Source organism: Penicillium angulare, assembly GCF_028827245.1.
Source record: "Penicillium angulare strain IBT 27051 chromosome Unknown utg000004l_segment0_segment0, whole genome shotgun sequence".
NCBI lineage: Eukaryota > Fungi > Ascomycota > Eurotiomycetes > Eurotiales > Aspergillaceae > Penicillium > Penicillium angulare.
The window spans coordinates 4,332,231-4,351,983 of NW_026623163.1; the positions used below are offsets into that span (position 1 = coordinate 4,332,231).

Here is a 19,753-nt window from a genome sequence, read left to right on the forward strand (position 1 = left end):
CGTTGAGAGAATGAGGGGGGTTTCCAGAGGAACGATCGACGAGTCGTTGACGGACGGCATTCTTGCTGCGTCTTGGGTGTCGGTTGGCTTCTTCGCATAATTTTTTGTTTTCCCCACCTCGCAAAACTGCTTGGTGTTAGCCCTGAGCCTTCAGCGGCTCAGAGAATTCGCATGCTGACTCGCCAGCCCCGGTATGTTCTACTTCTCTCCGGTTCCCCACTAACTTGCATGTTCGAAGCTAACTTGCTACCTAGGATACGGAACCTACTAGGGTTGGTGGACGATATTGAGGAAAATAGGGGGAGTCTTGACGGCGGTTGCTGGCGGCATTCTGCTTGGTGTCCTTCTTCGGCTTCATTGTCCCATTTGTCCCATGTCCGTGTCGCGTGTCCCGTGTCCGTGTCCATTGTCCCTGTCCCATGATTCCCTGTGATGAGTCTGTCTTGCAAACATTGATGGACACAAAGCCAATTCCGATGGCATCCGCACGTCCATTGTCTTTCGACTTTTGGTGTTGCTGGAAGCTCATGACGAGAAGAGAGCTTTTCTGAGGGTCTTTTACACTGCTTTTCTTTTTGCATATTTTTGTATTTGGTTGAGATGGCGCCTTGCGCATCGAGTGATTGGAAGTTCCTTGTTCACGTTGCTCCTCCTGTCTGTCTATCTTGGGTTTTCAGGTTAGAACCTGTCAATCAAGACACCATTGAAATATTTCATTCCTTTGCCAAATCAGCCTGTTAAAGCAGTAAACTCGTAGTTTGCCATGGTCTAGAGTCAACACTGCTTAAGAATACCAGAGATACCCAGCCGAGCAGAATTCTTAACGCCATTCTAGTCCAAATACATGCTCGTGGTGCTTGCACAAAGCTCGAGGTTGTGATGCAGCGATCCCGAAACTTAGGGCTTCAAGACGGGCGCACTTGTGCAAAGCGTTTTGTGGCATGTCTTAGACTAATCTGGACGCGGCCAGTTTCGAATTATCTACATTATTTATCATGGGGATATTAAAACGGTGGGGAGATAGTTTTATTCAATGAGAACGCCCGCTAATGCAATATTTGATGGTCGCACGCTGGGAACAATATACAAAACATCATGGCGGCAATCAGCCACGCCATTCACAGCACTGGACAACCAAGGTCCTTTTATATCGAGATCAAGACACATCTTCCAATCAACCATGCCGACTAATAAACAGGTTACTGAAGGAAGCGACCGACAGCACCGCCAACATTCTTCAGATCAAGCAGGAAGGTGTCATGTCCGAACAGGGACACATCATCGCCAAGTTCGATATGCTCCACATTATTATTTCCACCCGCCCGAAGGGTCTCTGCGATCTCGCGCTGTTGCCATGCGGGGAAAAGGATGTCGCTAGCAACGCCCATCACGAGGACTGGGTGGTTCTTCAAAGGCGCGAGGCCTGTGACCAGGTCGCGTGGGGCACTTTCATCTTCTGAGGACGCAGACTCGGTCGGCGAAGACGAGGAAGCAGTAGACTCGGGCTGCTCTTCATACGGCTTGTCGGGCAAAGTCAAGCTGCAGGCTGGGTCGGAGACACTAGGAGATATTTCACCATGGGCGATGCGAGTTTCAGCTTCCGCGCGACGGCGACGAGTCTCGGTTTGGTGTGCATGGCCCAAGTCGAAGAGATCCATGGCCTTGGAGACATAAAGAAGACTGTTGGGGTCATACTCTAAACAAAACTTCTCACCGGCATGATCGAGGTATGTCTCGATGAGGAAGTCAGGACAGAGAGCGGGCTGCTTGCTCGGGTCAGCGCGACGACGACCGAATCGCATTTCCCACTCGGGCCCACTGCGGTAGGTGACGGTGGCGATTTCACGAGCAAGCTTCATACCGGAGTGTGGGGGAATAGCGTCGTAGTAGAATCCGCGCGCCCACTTCGGGTCCATCATTAGGACTTGGCGCTGGGTGTGTCGCATTGCAATACTGTATGGATGGCTACGAGCACAACCACTGATGCTGACGATTTTGCCCACACGCTCAGGGAACAGCACGCCAGCTGCTAGACTCTGCATTCCACCCATACTAGATCCGACGGATGCAGCAAGCTTCTGGATACCCAGGCCATCGAGAAGACGGAACTGAGCTCTAACCATGTCGTCCAGTGTAAGTATTGGGAACCGTGTTGCGTACCAGTTGCCATCTGACGGGTCTTTCGACGAAGGCCCAGTGCTGCCGTAACAGCCTCCCAGCACATTGGTGCAGATAACATGATATTTATCGGTATCGAGAGGAAGACCAGGTCCAATGAACTTCTCCCACCAACCTGGCTTGGGATTCGACGTAGTACTATGGGCATGACTTGAAGCAGAGAGTCCGGTATGCAAAAGAATCGCATTACTCTTATCACTGTTCAGCTCACCCCAAGTCTCATACGCAATATCGAACTCAGGCATCACGCCGCCCCAATCCAGAAGAAGCGGCTGGTCGCAGTGGTACAGCTCGTGGTTACCAGTGGTATAGGAAGGCTCGGGGCCTGATTCGATTGATTTCGCGGAGAGCATAGCAGATTTGGCATCTTGGGCATCAAGGCAAGGAAAGGACATAGCAGGATTGGACGAGTCTCTTGCAGCCGCGGATTGAGACTTTCGCGGCGGCACGGCGTGGAGCGATCTATAATGCGCCGGTGATAGTCGGGTGGCACCAAGAATGGGTGCTAGGTCGCTGGGTCGCGATTGAGACGACCGGATAGTGCGCATGGCCAGCCGGGAGGCGCTCTGAAGCGAACGCATTGCGACGAGTGAAGGAAGTTGCTATGAACGAGAAATAGTTCGCCGCGGACATCTCTGGAGGAGGGTCATATTATATTACCCCATTGCGTAGGCGGAGAGTATATGTTATGGCCTCAGGCAGGATGGTTGCTATCGCGTCATCTAACTTCATGCTGATTGGTCAGGTGTTTGCCGTTCCCCGGATCATATAAAGTCGCATGGACATCTGAGGACTCCGGATTGTAAATCAAGCTATCGGGCAGTTGATCTTGGTATTTGCAATTTTTCCTATTTTGGATCTTAAAAAAAACTGAGTTGATATTGGATTTTCATTCAAAACATGCCCAAACGCCCCCATCGCAAATGCAATACCGATGATAACAACACGGGTATATGACAGGCATCGAAAATTAATAGAAAAAGGGTAAAACGCTAATTAAAATGCCGATGTAGGAAAATGAGGTAAGGATCTGAGAATCGGGCGATCCTCGCGACAGCCAAGCATGTCCACCTTCAAGTTTTCGCCGAGGTGCTCGTCGCATTAGTCGAGTTACTCGACTCAAAAACCTCGAATGTCAAAGAAGACATAACGACAGTGTCATTCTTAGTAAGAATATCAACAGCAGCAGCATACATGCATCTCCAGCCTCCACAGTTTGCATGAAAAACCATCCTAGTTCCATCCGGTGATATGGTAGCACCCCCAGGAGCCTCAAGACCCCAGTCTTCAGTCTGCAGTAACGGCCGAACAGCCCTCTTATAAGGACCCTTAATCGACCTTGAATGGGCGTATTTTACATTGTACCCCAGAGATGTAAAGCAATGCGAGGAGAAAAAGAGGAAATATGTGCCGTTAATATGGATGAGGTTGGGTGCTTCGACCAGCGGGCCATCTGTGTCATTGATATCAAGAACAATCACCGCGTCGCCAGTTGTGGTAATGCCATCACTTTGCAACTCTTGAAGGAATATCGGAACAGGCTTTCGAGGTTTCTTGCTGTTCCCACAGTAGCCGCCGGAGCCAACACTGTTGCCATCACCTTTGTAGACGATGTATAGTTTGCCGTCCTTGTCTTTGAAGGGCGAGGGGTCGATGGCGCCGCCGTACTTATGTGGGCAAGCCAGTGATTCATTGAGAGGTGTGTATGGACCCATGGGATCTGTTGCTTCGGAGACTGCTGCTCCAATGCAATGGTGTGGTGTGAAGTTCTTCGACTCCCCGGCGTAATAAAGAACGAATTTTCCGTCATTCTATACAAGAAATTAGGACCTCCCATTCTGGGAAAATGACAGGAAGTTTAATGACTTACTCGTTGAATTAGATCTGGTGCCCAGGTGTTGACCTTCTTCTGCCATTTGCCCATCGTCGGCATCGCATCGTAATCCTCATGTAGCGTCCAATTGACAAAGTTGGTTGATGTGGCTACCGGCACATGTATTGTGTCCGGATCATTCTTCTTGGGGTTTGTACCAAAGGCATACCATGTGCCATTGTGTTGGATCAAACCTGGATCAGGGAAGTCGTGCACGGCCCAAACAGGATGGTTTTCTTCGATATGATAGCTTGGGTCTTCGTGGGTTGTTCCTGTTGGAACGAAGGCATGCTTGCGGTGGTGTCTTGTGAGAACAATAGGGAGAGCAATCACCAGCGCAATAATAGCCAGGCCTAAGAATCCGAGAATGCTAAAAAATGCAATCCGTCTCGGGGTCCAAGGTGATGAGAAAAAACCCCCTTTCTCATTATTATCAGAGCCGGGTAATTTCTCTGGTTGTAATGGACAGTCATTGTCTATGCTACCTTCCTGCTCATTTCCTTCGATTGACTGAGTCGACGAAGGTTGGGCGGTTGCCGTATTGCTATGGTGCCCGCCTCCTAAAGGCCCCGTCATATTCTCGACAACTTAAGCTCCAATATCGCGCGCTTGGCATGAGACTGAACAAGACAGGCCTTGAGAGTGGAAGTATCCGACTCAATATAAGTTAATGGGCATCCAGGAGACGGACGAGACTGCGAATGTACAAGGGCTTAGGGGAAAAAATAGTAGCGGGTGTCAACAAGGCCTAGGTATCCCTCCACCTCTCCACCTAGAAAGCTTATTTTTGTCGATCCTGAGGGCTAACTTGAATTGGGAGACAAGAAAAAGAGCTCACTGAGCGAACGGAGGATTTATTAAAAAGATATTTACTCGGTACAAAATGCAGACACGGCTGATAGCGGCTAAAGTTAACGGGAGAAAGGTTATGTGAAACGGGGCATAGGGGGCCGAGGCGCCACTCAAGGGCTTATTGGCTACGGGCCAGGCAGTCATCGAGATGCTTCCCAGTGTATAAGGTTTAAACTGGGGACCGGATGGACAAAATATAGGCCCATTCAAGCCTGGGGAACCCTTGATCGTTTGGTTGCACTTCAACCCCAATCACACAACCAGAGAATTGAATGTCACCATCAACTGTGATCTGCGGATGAAGCTACATAACTCGCTGCTGGTGGTTTCTTGGGGGGGGGGGGGGGTTTCTGAAAAGACGGAACCATGTTCTGTGAGATATAGTATCACATGGATCTATCTAGAATCCTTGTGTCCGCCTCCATATTCCCTGAGGCTGAGGCGCAAGGAAGACCATCGTGTCTTTCCACAGCCAAGCTTTTGGGGGGTTGTCAATAAAGGACCCATACGGGCCAATGAACGTGCTTGAACAGTCAGCACTCCGCTTATCACTTTCTGATTTTAGTATAGCGTTGTGCCCCTGTTGATCCGCTCAGAGGTCCCTGCAGTACACCTTGCCTCTGAGAATCTGTCAACTACCATAAGATTGTGTAAAAAAGCTCGAACGCAAAGAGAGAATTGAGTTGATCGGAACTAAGATGCCTGTGGGTTCTCAATGAACTTTTTTGTGGTTCCTTGGGCGGTTTCACTGCCTCATGGTAATGTGGAGAATGTCCCACAAATTGCCCGCAAGGCATGTTACAGTATGAGTCCAGGCAGCACGATTGACGGTCTTTCTCTCATATTTTGATTTTGCTCTGGGTTCTTATGGGGTTTCCCTGGGCATCCATGTGCTCTGATAATGAAACCCCCCAGATCAAAAAAGTACAAAGAGTCGAGGCAGATCTCAATTTCGAATTCAGAGACAAAACCTAAGTTCCGAGCCAAACAGACAACCCCGCAAGCCCACGTGGGGGTTTCTGATATTGTCTACATAGACGAGGCAATCTATACTACTTCGTGCACAATATAGTCCTACATAGTAGTGCACGTTCAACAGTTTACTATGTAGGAGGAGATCCCCATTTCATAGAGAGTACGTCTGGTCTCAGTGTGATCGCATGAGTATGACGTGCGGATATGTAGCTAAAAGAAGTCAAAATAGATTTGCAGCGTCTCTAGCGAACCAAGCCTTTGTAATACAACGATCATGTTGGACATGGCCAACAAAGTGTCAAGCGGGGAACCTTGGAAGAGAGATCATGTATAACCATTTTTTGAATGACCATGTTGCGATATCAGTTGACATAGTATTTCCAACGTTATTTCTCTCCACGAAAATGAGGTCCATTAATTTAGAAACAATAATTCCTACGGTTATTGATTCAGCACATTCAATGTTAGAGCATGGATCCATCAATACATGTAGATGCCGCCCGAGTGCACGTGACTGTAGATAAGGATCCGATAAGAATATCTGTAACATACATGTATTTTTAATTACTCCACTGGTCTCCAGCGCCTGAGCAAATCGGCATGCTCAGGCTCTGCAAATAATTTGACCCTATAGATACGATAAAACCTTGGAATCATATTGCATTACTTCAAATTAAGTCAGCAGAGGATCTCCCTTAATCCCAGCTAGTTGGTCCCCAATAATGTACTGCCCTCCCAGGCTCAAAGCCTTTGAATAGATAGATCTACATCCCGTGCCGTCGTCATACTGTTACAGCCACCCGTTTTTAGTGAGATCTATTGGCTGCCTGAATTACAGCCCTGGCTAGCCTGATCCACCCCATAGATGTGCTTGGGCGGGCATACGCAATCACTTCAACGTTTCAGGTTCTTCATACGTGGAAGAAATACAAATTCAATCGCTGACAGACAGCGCGGGTTTCTTATGAAAATTGGCGGTTTTCCCATTCTCCTCACCTCCACACTCAGACCTGGTTGAAAGGTTTCCTCTGCGTGGATCGATTCCATTTGATCACCTCAGCTGTTTGCGGTACCGGTACCTGTCTGCCAAGGACACACCAGGGAGTCGCATTGTGATCGACGGATCAAGGATTCGCAAAAGCCCTCGGAACACCGACATGCCATTTCTCCAATTCTAATCCCTTGCAACCTACATTCCACCACACCCACGCGACCCAATCCCGCGCCCACGCGATTGTCGACTCGGGAGTCTCCTGTTCGCCGATCGCACGGAGTTCTGAAGCTCCTTACCCCAGCCAAGGCTTCCCCATCTGCAAAGCCAAGCCACGCCTCTGCGAGAACGTGGTACATATTTTCCTTACCCACCGGTGCGCGTGGCTGTCACATTTTTGACAAGGGGGCAGCCATCCAACCGGAGAGAATTCGCCCACCATGCCGCCGTTCCGGAGGTCAATATTCGCCGCCCTCTGCCTCATTGCATTCGTCGTTTTCCTCCGCCATTCAAGTCGATCCCCCGATGTCCCCGACGCGCGTGGATACAGACCCGTACAAGAGATATTTGCCGAAGAAAAGGATGCGGCTGCTGAGGCTCAGCGCAGGAAATCCGGTGCTCGGGGACAAATTCCCCTCGGCGCGACGCCGGCTGCGCCGCTGCGTGAGCGTCTTCGCTTCCAGTTTCCCTATGATATGAAGAAAAGGTTCCCCGCATTTATTTGGCAGACGTGGAAGTATGATCCTTCGTCTTCGTCGTTTGGGGACGAGTTTCGCGACCCAGAGGCTAGTTGGACGGAGCTGAACCCTGGATTCCAGCATGAGGTTATCCCCGATGATACGCAGCGTCATCTCATCCAGTACCTTTATGGGTCGGTACCCGATGTCTTCGAGGCTTACGATTCTCTCCCCATGGCTGTGTTGAAAGCAGACTTCTTCCGGTACTTGGTTCTTCTCGCTCGTGGTGGAATCTACAGCGACATCGACACCACAGCATTGAAGCCAGCGGGTTCCTGGCTTCCCGAGGAACTTGACCGGTCCACGATCGGATTTATTGTTGGCATTGAAGCCGACCCCAACCGCCCGGATTGGCATGATTGGTATTCCCGTCGGATTCAATTCTGTCAATGGACCATTGTTTCGAAGCCCGGACATCCCATTCTGCGGGATATGGTCGCACACGTTACTGAGGAGACCTTGCGCATGAAGAAAGCAGGCATTCTCAAGATGGGTGACATGGATAAGACCGTGATGGAGTTCACAGGTCCGGGCGCTTGGACCGATTCGGTCTTCCGCTATTTCAATAACCCCGAATACTTCAACATTCAGCCAGGCGACAAGAACATTACATACGAGGATTTCACTGATCAAACGGCTGAGAAGAAGGTCGGTGATGTGATCGTTTTGCCTATAACTAGCTTCAGTCCTGGTGTTGGACAAATGGGAGCTCGTGATGTCGATGATCCCATGGCTTTCGTGAAGCACAACTTTGACGGTACGGTTTAATCTCTGCTTTTAGCAAACCCCTTTTATTCATTTGGCAAGTCACTCATTCTCTCCAGGCTCGTGGAAAACCGATCCATCATTTTGAAATATCACAGCTACAACAAAAATGACTTCCTACCTCAAGATCGCCTCTCGCCTGTAAGGGAAATCTGGTCTAAAAGCCGTCATCGAGGCAAAAAGCAGCTCCAGCTCTAAACTTCCCCGGCGCTTGTCAGGGCTTGGACTCGCCATCAGCTCTCATGTCAGATATTCTGGCAATACGACCAGCATATGACTAGTCTCCCTTTCCTAACTTACGTCACGCACATCTATTCATATAATTACCTCTCAACCTCCATATTACCTTGTGACTGTCTCAACTTCTCATTTCTCAAACAGTCTCATGTCTCTGGTCGTCGTTACGACTATCCCGCAAGATATGCTACTGCTGCGGATGAGTTCGCTTCTGATATTCACGGCTCATGCTTCATGAACGCCCCGCACATATGATTCCCACAATTCTTGTTCTTTTACTATTGATCCCTGCTTGTGCTATATACTCGTTTTCTACAATAGTTAGAAATGGACTGTGGATCAGTTTAAAGAAATATTTGATAGACAACAGTTCTTTCTCCTTGAATGTTTCATCATAGGCCAGGCACTTTGGGGTTTCCTTAATTTAATCCATGTAAAAGAACATCCGAAAGACAGCTTCACCGAGCACCTATAAGACAGTAGATCGAGATGGAATAAAGCTCTTGACATCACATTCAAGGGGTATGTACGGTATTCGCCATTGTCAAATAAGGATAAAAGGTGAAATCAAGAAATCAAAAAGCCATCCACCAAGAAAATTCACCAACCTTGCATACATGCAGAGGTGGATACAAGTCGGGTACTGAAGTCGAATAGTCATGATAAATCGTCATCGTAAATCAACTCATCCTCCCAAAGTAGAACAAAATTATCAAGAAAGAAGATAGTAGAAAGCTAGGGTATTTGGCAAACGAATAAAAGAACACTGACGTCAGGAACTCAAGCCAGCGTCATTGGGGCCATGGACATCTGAGGAATGAACCCTGCATAAGATGAAGGGCGGGATTTTGAGTTATCCCAGTACCCCACACTTGATACGTGGAGGTAATAAAGGCAGATATAGGCGAAAGAAGGAAGTCGAAATGGCCTGCGTGTAGGTTCATACTCAAGGCCCCCAAGACATCAATGGTATTGATAGAAGCGCATTGTAGACGGCAAATTATCTCATTCTGTTTCAAAACAAGCGTTGAGAGAAAAGCCACAAATTCTTTTGCGTCTGGGAGTCGGCGCTGGTTTGTTGTTGAAACGAAGCATGCTCGAGTTATAGCGGGATTGAAGCTGCTCAAAAACCCTTGAACAGAGGCTCATATTTCTTCTTCAGGTCATCCGTGTAGATATTCTGGTTTCTCGTATCTGAATCCGGATAATCTTCAAAGTTGCCCCCATCGGCGGGATGAGATACTCGGGGGATAATAGGACCCTTGACACGACGGTAGAAGAGGTCATCCCAAGCAATGCCCGTGAAAAACGGGTGAGATTTCACGCGAGTTGATCCTCCAGAAATATGACCTAATCGTTCTGAAGGGTTCGTCTTGCAGAGCAAAGTAACAATATTTTGGGCGGCTGGTGGCATATTCGGCGGGAAACGAAGGTGTCCTTCCACGATCTGTTCATAAATGCGCATGGGGTTTTGATCCCAAAACGGAGGTTGTCCCACCAAGAATTCGTATATGAGAATTCCAAGAGCCCACCAATCCACTGCAAGCCCATGCCCACTATTATGAATGACTTCCGGAGCCAGATATTCAGGAGTCCCACAGAGGGTATAGGTTTCGCGATTATCCACTTGTTTCGCAAAGCCGAAATCGACAAGCTTGATATGGCCGTCCGCATCAAGTAAAATGTTCTCGGGCTTCAGGTCACGATAGGCGATACCATGGATATCATGTAGGAATTCAATGGTCATAGTTATTTCGGCTGCATAAATTCTCGAGGTTTCTTCATCGAAGCGGCGTTGGCGTCGGAGATAGGTGAAAATCTCCCCTCCGGGACAAAAGTCCAGCTGCGATACGGGTTTAGCACTTTCTGAATAGAACCGAGGTACCGAATATGATGAACCCATACCAACATGTACAAGCTTTGTTCGTCCGAGAATGAAGCGATGAGAGTGGTGATGAAAGGGTGATCGACTATCGCGGCGAGAGATTTGCGCTCATTGCGCACATGTTCGACTTGCTTCAGCTTGATCACTACCGCCCACTCGATTAGCGTTCAATGCGCGTGGCTTTGATATACAGGGCGCATTCACCATCGGCCTTCCGGAGTATCTTCAAAGCGTAGACTTTCGTTCTGTCCGGCTGGTCCTTCAGTCTTGCGAGCCATACTCGGGCGAAAGTACCTAAAAATTCCTCCGTGAGCAAATATTCAAATCGCGATGCACAGGTTGCGACAAAGTCAACCGGGGTACTATGAGATTCATACCAGTTCCCAGGGTTTTCAAGAGAGCAAAATCGGTAATATGCAGATTTCTCGAGGAAATGCATAGTTGTTTCTCGTCGTGACGCTCGGTGATTAGGAACGGATTCAAGGCTCGCGGAGGATGGCGGAAGGCCTGGACGAGCTTCTTTTCGCGCTCGTGGAAATCGTGGGATCGCATGTTGTTGTTTTCGGGGGCCACAGGGCCAACTTGCACCTCAGATGGTACAGTATGTTCGACAGTTCTTGTTGCCATTGGAATGGCAGAGCATCTCCGTTTCGTTCTCGGGCGAGATTAGGGAAAAAAAAAGTATAGAGTCCACCCAAAGCCCGGTTAGCGCACCACACCAAATCGCGTCAGCAACGCAGCTTTGATAAGAGAAGAACCCTTAATCGAAGTCGAACATCTGCTATAATTAAATCCCCTGGGGAAAATGGGGAAATGTAGGTTTCGAGGACAAAGCGCGGGGCAAAGGAGTTGCGAAAGAAAGGTCTGGCAGCTCTGACGTATCCCACGGGGGGCGGGGCTGGACGGATGGGAACTACGGTGATAATCGGAACCTTTTTTGGGCTGACATTGCTTTTTTTGACCTTTTTGACCCGGAGATAACAATATCGAGTGTTCTATAGGGTAGTATTTGAGTATAGAAGAGGGATTTTATATATGTAAGCTTAGTATAAATAATATTCTAGTATACTACGCGATGCAGGTCGCTACCCGTGGGCGAGATGAACATCACGACGAAAGGGATATTCCGAAAAAATGAAGAGTAATGATTGAACAAGTAATAAGATTGATTCATTTACCAGTTCCCAATCTATATGCGAACAAGGCTCCCTATAATACACCCCGAAAATGATAATAGATAAAATAAAATAAAAGAGAATCCATGCGATTCAGAAGTCAGTTGGCCTGGATCTAGATGTTGGGTATTCGTGTCGCGTGGGCCTCCAAGACTTGCCCATCGATGGGTTTTTAGGGGTTCAGGCGAGTAATGGAAGAAAGCGATTCGACCATATGACGCTGAGAAAGCGAAGGCGCGTAGAAAACTGAGAGGAAATGAAATGCGCTCAAGACCTGGAGTTCAGAATCAAACCAACAATCAATCTGGCATGGCCATGTTAGTATCTTATTCAGTTAAACAAAGATAATTCCGTTCAGTCCAACACATACCCATACAAGCCAAGAACTTCACCGAAAATGAGGATCAGGATCATGCCCACATAGACGCGGGACTGTTGCATGTACGCTCGGACACCCTGTGGTCGTTGATTAGCATCGCGCATATCCTATAAGGTGGCAAAAGATAGTCTTACCGCATCACCAACAGTACCAATTGTGTATCCTGCAGCCAAGCCCGTGAGGCCAACTGATAATCCTGCCGCCAGATGCATAATGGATCTGTGTCCATACCGTCAGTTGTCGTTCCCACCAAGTATCATCTTGTCTTGCTTAACATACTCGTATAAACTGCCAAACATCTCGTTGCCTTCTCCCGGTCGAAGTGCTTGTGCGATAAGGACTGCGATAACCAGGCCATAAACTGCAATGATACCGGACATGACGACGGGAATCAGGGACTAGAGATTGAAACAAGTCAGATGGGTGTATTGGATCATTCAGGAGAGGCTGCTTGCCTTCATGATCAAGTCAGGTCGATATGAACCCACACCGGCGATACCGACACCGGCCTTTGCTGTGCCATAAGCTGCTCCTGCGCCTGTTTGGGGGTTAACTGTGAGTCTCCGATCATTTGAGGTTGCCGGTTGGGTCGAGCCACGTACATCCGAAGATCATCTTCGGAGAAGGAGGCGTTAGCGAGGGAGCTTGTTCAGGATCCTGGAGGTCGATTTGAAACTCACTGCAGAAGCAATTCCGGCCTAGTTTCATGAGCAGCTTGTTAGTCTTGATGCACTTGGAGCTCAAAGCTCAAAGCTCCAAGCAGGTTGTGGGTACTCACGAAGGAGAGGAACGGCGCGAACTTGGGCGCAAACTCGCTGGCGGCCATGATGGATGGATTTCGAGGGTCGACTGCCAAAATCAAATAGAAAGGTGCGAGTGCTCAGCTGCGTTGAGACTGAAGGGGGGAGGGGGCAGTGTGATAGAATCTCCGATGGATTGTGTTGGTAGGTCACTTTGGTCCGCCGTAGTCAATCCGCTCTGTAAACTCCCGCTTTCCTCTCCGCGTGACGGAACATGACAGTACCTTACCGTTCCCCAGCTTCATCATTTGCTACCTCCTCATACTTAACGTCTACGACCTGTCGACCTGTCATCTTCAATTTACCTTTTAGGTTTAAGGTTATTGATATTCATAACACTCTACTTATTATTTTCCAGGATCAAGATCAATTGGCTCATTTCAGTTGTCTTAATACGTGTATATAGTTTCAAAGATTACAGCCGGGAATGTTCTTAGTACTATAATACTTCATCCTCGAGGTTAATATCTCGAAATTCCCCCGGGAAGACCGTAAGAAGGCTTTCCTCTGGGGAGTAGGTCCTCAAGTCTTGAAATTTTTAGAAATAGAATCAAAAATCTTCAAAACAAATACTGAGTATTCCCGGCATAGGCGCAAGGGCCTGGAACCTTGTATAAGGGCGGGGGTCATATTCAACGGGATTGAGAGATTGACACAGAGAGGTGGTTGAAAAAGCTATTCTGTGGCTTATACTGCTGAGAGAAATATGACTGAAACAGCTGACTGAATGATATCAAGAAGATATCCACGACAGTCGATCTAGTTAGTATACAGAGAATTCCACTGTGGTTGATCATTTTGCAGCAACGGAGTAACATCCTCCGAGGGTAGGTTGGAAGGCCTCAACACACGGGGGGCAAATGATTACAGGAGTCATCATCAAAGATCATGAAAAAAGAAAAAAGAATATCATTATTGAACTGAGACTTTTTATACAGATTGAAAATAGCGCAAGAAGCAGTTATGCAAAGCCGCGGCATTTTATAGTGGAAAGGTTACGCATACACGCCTGAAGCGCAGTTTTATCTTACACCTTGTCCACCATCTTGAATCAGCCTCACTTGCGACGCCCTGAACGCCTTCTACGACCGACTTGGATACAACCCCCCGCCTCCTCTTTTGGCACCTCCTCCGCATCCCTCATCGCTATCACTGTCGCAGCGAGCTATTCCACGTCGATTCTGAACGATTTAAACGACTTTCGTTTATCTTCGGGGGAACATGGCGGATTTGGGGGGCCAGCGTAACCGGAACTACCGGCCATATGGCGCGGCCTCGTCCACACAACGAGATGCTGCGTATTCCGATATCTTTGGAGGTACACCACCGCCAGGTCGCTCGCAGACCATGACCTCGCAGACTCCCCAACTCCCTCAGGGTCGTGCCCACACCATGTCGTCGCAAGTGGCGCAGCCTCAATTCCATCGGCCGCCGCCCCCGCCAACACGGCAAATGCCCAACGGATATGGACCACCTCCACCCGCACCAGCAAACGGATACTCCCCGGCGCCATCTTCAGGAAGCTATCAAGCTTATAATCCAGGAGCTGCGACGATGTCTTCACAACCACCCCCGCGACCGTACCCGGGCCGCCCCGTGTACCCTCGACCCCATCGCGTTGACTCCAGACCAGGGCCGACCCCCCAGTACCCGGATCCTCGAGATTTCAGTCGCCCAATGCCTCCTCCTGCGTTAAACTCTGATGCGGGACGATCACGGTCGATGGCCAAATTGACCGGGCCATCGTACCCAGCACCCCCCACCCCCAGCAATTTCAACCATACATCGGCGATTGCTTCTCGTCGGGGACCATATCAAGCTGGCGCCCCAACAATGACTCAACTAGGCCGCCCCGTACCGGAAAGGCATGCAAATGAACGTGCCATGTCTATGACTTCCTATGCCTCAGCACCAGATAACGCCCACATCATGAACAGTGGTCGACAGATTCCCCACCGCCGACCGCCATCCGGTCATGAGCAAGCGGTTCCCGCTAGATTCGATTCCATGCCAGCGAATGTTACTGAAGGATTCGTAAATAATAATCGCCCGCCTAGTGATGCTTCATCACGGTCCCGCACAATGTCAATGGCATCAACTGTCATGCCAGATCGCACGATGAGCGTGCAAAGCCAATCAACCCAAGTTTCCAATGGTCAAACCACTTTGGTTTCGAGCAACTCACAGCGTAGGGTGCCTGTGGTTTATCCTGCTCTACTTTCTCGTGTGGCGGATGTTTTCCGCGAGAAGGTCACGTTGGGCGAACGCCAAAAGAACGCTCTTTCTTACCAGAACGCCTTCTCTGGTACTGATGCCGTGGACCTGATTGGCAATATCATTCGGACAAACGATCGGAACCTTGCTCTTCTTTTAGGCCGAGCGCTGGATGCTCAGAAATTCTTCCACGACGTCACATATGATCATCGCCTTCGAGATGCGCCGGGTGAGGTGTATCAATTCAAGGAGACCATGGGAGAAGAGACAATGAACTCGGAAGTGAATGGTGTTTTCACGCTCCTAACCGAGTGTTATTCCCCTACGTGTAATAGAGACACTCTTTGCTACTCAATTGCCTGTCCCCGACGATTGGAACAGCAAGCCAGGTTGAACCTGAAGCCTCAGCCGGTACTGAGAACTTCGGGCAGCAAGGGTAGCCTGCACATTGACGACGATGAAGATAATGATAACCAAAAGCTCTGGATCAACATGGTTCCGAAGGAAGTTTCCGATGCCATCGATGATCGCGAGAAGAAACGACAAGAGATTATCTTTGAAATCATGTATACTGAACGCGATTTCGTCAAGGATCTGGAATACCTACGAGATTTCTGGATGCGTCCGCTGCGTGCTGCCGGCCCCAATCAAGTTTCCCCCATCCCAGAACACCGACGCGAAAAATTTATCCGAACTGTGTTTGGAAACTGCTTGGAGGTGCTGAAGGTCAATGGTGGCCTCTGTGAGGCACTGAACACACGGCAAAAAGAAAGTCAAGTTGTGCAGACCGTGGGTGATATTTTCCTTCAACATGTACCACGATTTGATCCTTTTATCAAGTATGGTGCCAACCAACTTTACGGAAAGTACGAGTTCGAAAAGGAGAAAGCGTCAAACCAGTCTTTTAGCAAATTTGTGGACGATACAGAGCGTTTAAAGGAGTCTCGAAAGCTGGAGCTGAATGGTTACCTAACTAAGCCTACAACTCGTTTGGCCCGGTACCCACTTCTTCTCGAATCAGTCCTGAAGCATACTGCAGACGATAATCCGGATAAAAAGACTATCCCTGAAGCTGTGAAGATGATCAAGAGCTTCTTGTCTCGTGTCAATACCGAAAGTGGAAAGGCTGAGAACCACTTCAACTTGGTTCAGTTGAATGCTGCTCTGAAGTTTTCACCTGGCGATTATGTTGACTTGAAACTTACCGAGGAAAACCGACAAATGCTCTCGAAAATGGCCTTTAAGAAGACGACTGCGGATAGTTCCGAAGTCACAGCGTATCTATTTGACCACGCCGTGCTTCTTGTCCGTATCAAAATAGTGAACAAGCGTGAAGAATACCGAGTTTACAAGAAACCCATTCCTCTTGAGCTTTTGGTGATTGTGCAGATGGATGAAGTGATTCCGCGGCTGGGGATTTCCAAGCGACCGTCCTCCAGTCTTCTGTCCAACAAAGCTGCACCAAATCCTCCTCCAGCCAAAGACGGCGGCTTGCCGATTACATTCAGACATCTTGGCAAAGGAGGATACGAACAGACCCTCTATGCCACTTCTCCTACGCAGAGACGAAAGTTCATGGAAATGGTTGAAGAGCAACAACGGAAGCTGTGGGAACGAAACAGTAACTTTTACAACAAGACGGTTCTTTCGGAGAACTTCTTCTCTGCTGTCAACCGTGTCAATTGTCTTGTCCCAGTTGGTAAGACAACTTTTGACATTTGCAGTTCTTCGGATTTACTAACGCTTCGATAGATGGAGGTAGGAAATTGGTTTACGGCACGGACAGCGGCATCTATCTCTCTGAGCGATGGCCAAAAGAGAAGACAGCCAAGCCACGTCGTGTTCTGGAGGCCAGTCAGGTCACCCAAATCGACACCCTGGAAGAGTACCAATTGCTCTTGGTATTGGCCAATAAAACATTGACATCTTACCCAATGGAGGCCCTTGAGCTAGGAGAGAGTCAAAACGCCCTGGCTAAACGTCCAAAGAAAATTCAAGGTCATGCAAACTTCTTCAAGGCGGGTATCGGTCTTGGGCGACATCTCGTATGCTCAGTAAAGACATCAGCTTTGTCTAGTACTATCAAGGTTTACGAGCCGATGGATAATCTGGCTAAGGGAAAGAAGAAGTCCGCTGTCAGCAAGATGTTCCAGAGTGGTCAAGACACTTTAAAACCATTCAAAGAATACTATATTCCAGCCGAATCTTCATCAATCCACTTCTTGCGATCAACATTATGTGTCGGCTGTGCTCGTGGCTTTGAGGTTGTCAGTCTGGAAACTACAGAGACTCAGTCTCTCTTGGACCAAGCTGATACATCTCTTGATTTCGTCGCACGCAAGGAAAATGTCAAACCCATTCACATTGAGCGGATGAATGGCGAATTCCTTCTTAATTATAGCGATTTCTCATTCTTTGTTAACCGCAATGGTTGGCGAGCTCGTCCTGACTGGAGGATCTCATGGGAGGGCAACCCGAATGCTTTCGCACTGTCTTACCCGTACATTTTGGCATTTGAGCCTAACTTTGTTGAGATTCGACACGTTGAAACAAGTGAACTGACTCACATTATGACTGGAAGAAATATCCGCATGCTGCATTCTTCTACTCGAGAGGTATGTTATCTCAAGCTTTGGTGACATGAAATATTAAATGACTAACATGATCAATTAGATTATCTACGCTTACGAGGACGAGAAGGGTGAGGATGTGGTTGCAAGTTTGGACTTCTGGAGCAAGCCTCAGCAATAGAACGTGCAACCTTTCGACGGGTACATGACCTGCGAATGCACACCCATTCCTCCAGCCCGAGCCCCTAGTGCCGTTCCTTGATCATTGAAGGAATTTCTGCTTGGGGTATTCAAGTCGTCAATGACTTGTTCGAGTTGATATTTAATAAGGGACCGAATACGGTTGTAATTCAACAGCCCACCAACATTGTTTAGTTTGCCCCGAGCAAAAATATTTGACGTCCCAAAACCGCCTCTGCTGGATTATCTTTCCTCTGCCATACCTCCAACGAATTTTTAACGAGTGCCTCCTGTCGGTATACTTCACTGCATACCAGGCAAAGCCTTGCTAAACCTCCGCTTGATACCACTTCATCTCTCTCCCGCCACCATCACTTCCTCTTCGTCCTTCCTCAAGATACCTATGCAAAGGATATTTCTTGTCTCGTTTCTATGTGTACAATGGAGCGCAAATACCACTTCTTGCGTGTCTGCTTTTCGCTCCTGCCGTTTTCCTCTTCATTTTTCTCTATCTTCTGCATGTTTCTTGTTTAATCCTTTCTTAAAATTTTATTGACTTCTTATCAACATTTCCCCATTTCTTCCTGTTTCTTTTTTCTTCTTCTTTTTGCCTCTCGCATGGCCTGCGAAGCGATGACCATGTCCCCATTTTCTGCCTCGTCTTTTCAACTCTTCTTTTTTTGTATCGTTGACTTCGAGGTGTCTCGTGCTTCCAACAATGGCATTGATGTGGAACGCTAGTTTGGTACTACATAATCATGACCTGAGGATTATATTATATCATTCTTATCTATTGTAGAGTATGGGTATGCATATATGTCATAACTTGCACTCTGGAGCCTGAGATCGAGCCTGAAGCCCTGGAGTCACCGGGCAGTCTCGCTTCTAATCTTGAAAGGTGCTTTTAACTTCTTCCCATGTTTCCTATTAGCCCTGGAGCCCTGGAGGTAATCCACGGCCCCGGGTGTTCTGAGGTTATGTCCTAATCCTAACCCTGACCCTTTGAATCCTAGGTACTACTAGTACATGCCCCGCGGAGCACCTACTTTGGAATAAGACCCACGATTTTTGACAAGTGACACAGTGTTTCTACGTAAAATTCTCAACTTTTCTTAGTAGGCTGTTGTTAGACTGTTATACTATAAGAGTTGAATTGGATACTGTAGTGTCTAGGTACTAGGTAGTAGTAGATCAGAGGTATATTATAGTAACAAAATACCAAAACAAATACTAGTGCCTAGAAGATACCTATACGATGTCCTTCAGGGAGGTTATATCGCATTAAAATCCCCTGACTCCTACTGCCTATGAACATCTTGCAAGAACGCGGTACGCTCCGATTAAATTCAAATTGTCCAACCTGCATTATAAAATCTTGGAATAGTTGGCAATCAGCCTTCGTGGCTTTCCTTCACTTTCTTTTCTTCGCTCACCCACTATATATCTTCACATATGGATATAAAATTTGAATATCCCCAAGCTTGAATATTCCACTTATTCTATCAGGAGTTATAGTTTGTGATCTCGAACATTTGAATCTCGCAAGTATTTTCGTACCGAAAATTTGGACTATGAAGACCTCGGGAGAGTGCTTGTGACCGTCCTTAGGCTTGGAAGCGCGATCGACTTATTGGCGAGGCTCTTTTCCTGCTCATGTTCCCGAGGTCTCGATACTACTCCTCCTCCTATTCCCAGTCGCGGCACTGCTCCTGCTCCTGGCACCGTGACTGAGATAGCTCCTGTCTGGGTAAACTTTGAACACGAGGCAACGCACCTTGAGATACCCTCGAGTGCCTTGGACCCAAGATCTTGTCTTCTGACATCTCCTCTCGCTATATATTATCTTGCCACACCCCATCCTCCTACACTCTGCAAGAAACTACTACGGATGCTGCTAGGAGTCACCCTACGGACTTCTTGAATTTGCCCTGAAAGATGCGCT

At 48.1% G+C, this 19,753-nt stretch overlaps 7 protein-coding genes across 7 annotated transcripts; 2 read left to right on the forward strand and 5 right to left on the reverse strand.

The window, feature by feature from the left end:
* Window positions 1–250: 250 nt before the first annotated feature.
* On the reverse strand, window positions 251–529 carry N7478_005500 (uncharacterized protein; the record flags this gene model as incomplete). The annotated part of the gene is made up of 1 exon (XM_056921714.1): window positions 251–529. One exon carries the CDS (start codon window positions 527–529, stop codon window positions 251–253), a length of 279 nt encoding a protein of 92 aa, XP_056779751.1.
* Window positions 530–1,199: 670 nt separating this feature from the next.
* Window positions 1,200–2,759, reverse strand: N7478_005501 (homoserine O-acetyltransferase family protein; the record flags this gene model as incomplete). Its single annotated transcript, XM_056921715.1, has 1 exon — window positions 1,200–2,759. One exon carries the CDS (start codon window positions 2,757–2,759, stop codon window positions 1,200–1,202), a length of 1,560 nt encoding a protein of 519 aa, XP_056779752.1.
* Window positions 2,760–3,251: 492 nt separating this feature from the next.
* Window positions 3,252–4,627, reverse strand: N7478_005502 (glycoside hydrolase family 43 protein; the record flags this gene model as incomplete). The annotated part of the gene is made up of 2 exons (XM_056921716.1): window positions 3,252–3,989; window positions 4,049–4,627. 2 exons carry the CDS (start codon window positions 4,625–4,627, stop codon window positions 3,252–3,254), a joined length of 1,317 nt encoding a protein of 438 aa, XP_056779753.1.
* A 2,682-nt stretch (window positions 4,628–7,309) lies between these two features.
* N7478_005503 (glycosyltransferase family 32 protein) lies at window positions 7,310–8,374 on the forward strand (the record flags this gene model as incomplete). The annotated part of the gene is made up of 1 exon (XM_056921717.1): window positions 7,310–8,374. One exon carries the CDS (start codon window positions 7,310–7,312, stop codon window positions 8,372–8,374), a length of 1,065 nt encoding a protein of 354 aa, XP_056779754.1.
* Window positions 8,375–9,731: 1,357 nt separating this feature from the next.
* N7478_005504 (uncharacterized protein) lies at window positions 9,732–11,120 on the reverse strand (the record flags this gene model as incomplete). The annotated part of the gene is made up of 3 exons (XM_056921718.1): window positions 9,732–10,451; window positions 10,514–10,638; window positions 10,871–11,120. 3 exons carry the CDS (start codon window positions 11,118–11,120, stop codon window positions 9,732–9,734), a joined length of 1,095 nt encoding a protein of 364 aa, XP_056779755.1.
* Window positions 11,121–11,935: 815 nt separating this feature from the next.
* Window positions 11,936–12,873, reverse strand: N7478_005505 (V-type proton ATPase proteolipid subunit; the record flags this gene model as incomplete). Its single annotated transcript, XM_056921719.1, has 7 exons — window positions 11,936–11,972; window positions 12,039–12,124; window positions 12,182–12,266; window positions 12,327–12,445; window positions 12,536–12,585; window positions 12,650–12,779; window positions 12,826–12,873. 7 exons carry the CDS (start codon window positions 12,871–12,873, stop codon window positions 11,936–11,938), a joined length of 555 nt encoding a protein of 184 aa, XP_056779756.1.
* Window positions 12,874–14,068: 1,195 nt separating this feature from the next.
* On the forward strand, window positions 14,069–17,812 carry rom2 (putative Rho guanyl nucleotide exchange factor (Rom2); the record flags this gene model as incomplete). Its single annotated transcript, XM_056921720.1, has 3 exons — window positions 14,069–16,760; window positions 16,814–17,676; window positions 17,735–17,812. 3 exons carry the CDS (start codon window positions 14,069–14,071, stop codon window positions 17,810–17,812), a joined length of 3,633 nt encoding a protein of 1,210 aa, XP_056779757.1.
* Window positions 17,813–19,753: the final 1,941 nt, after the last annotated feature.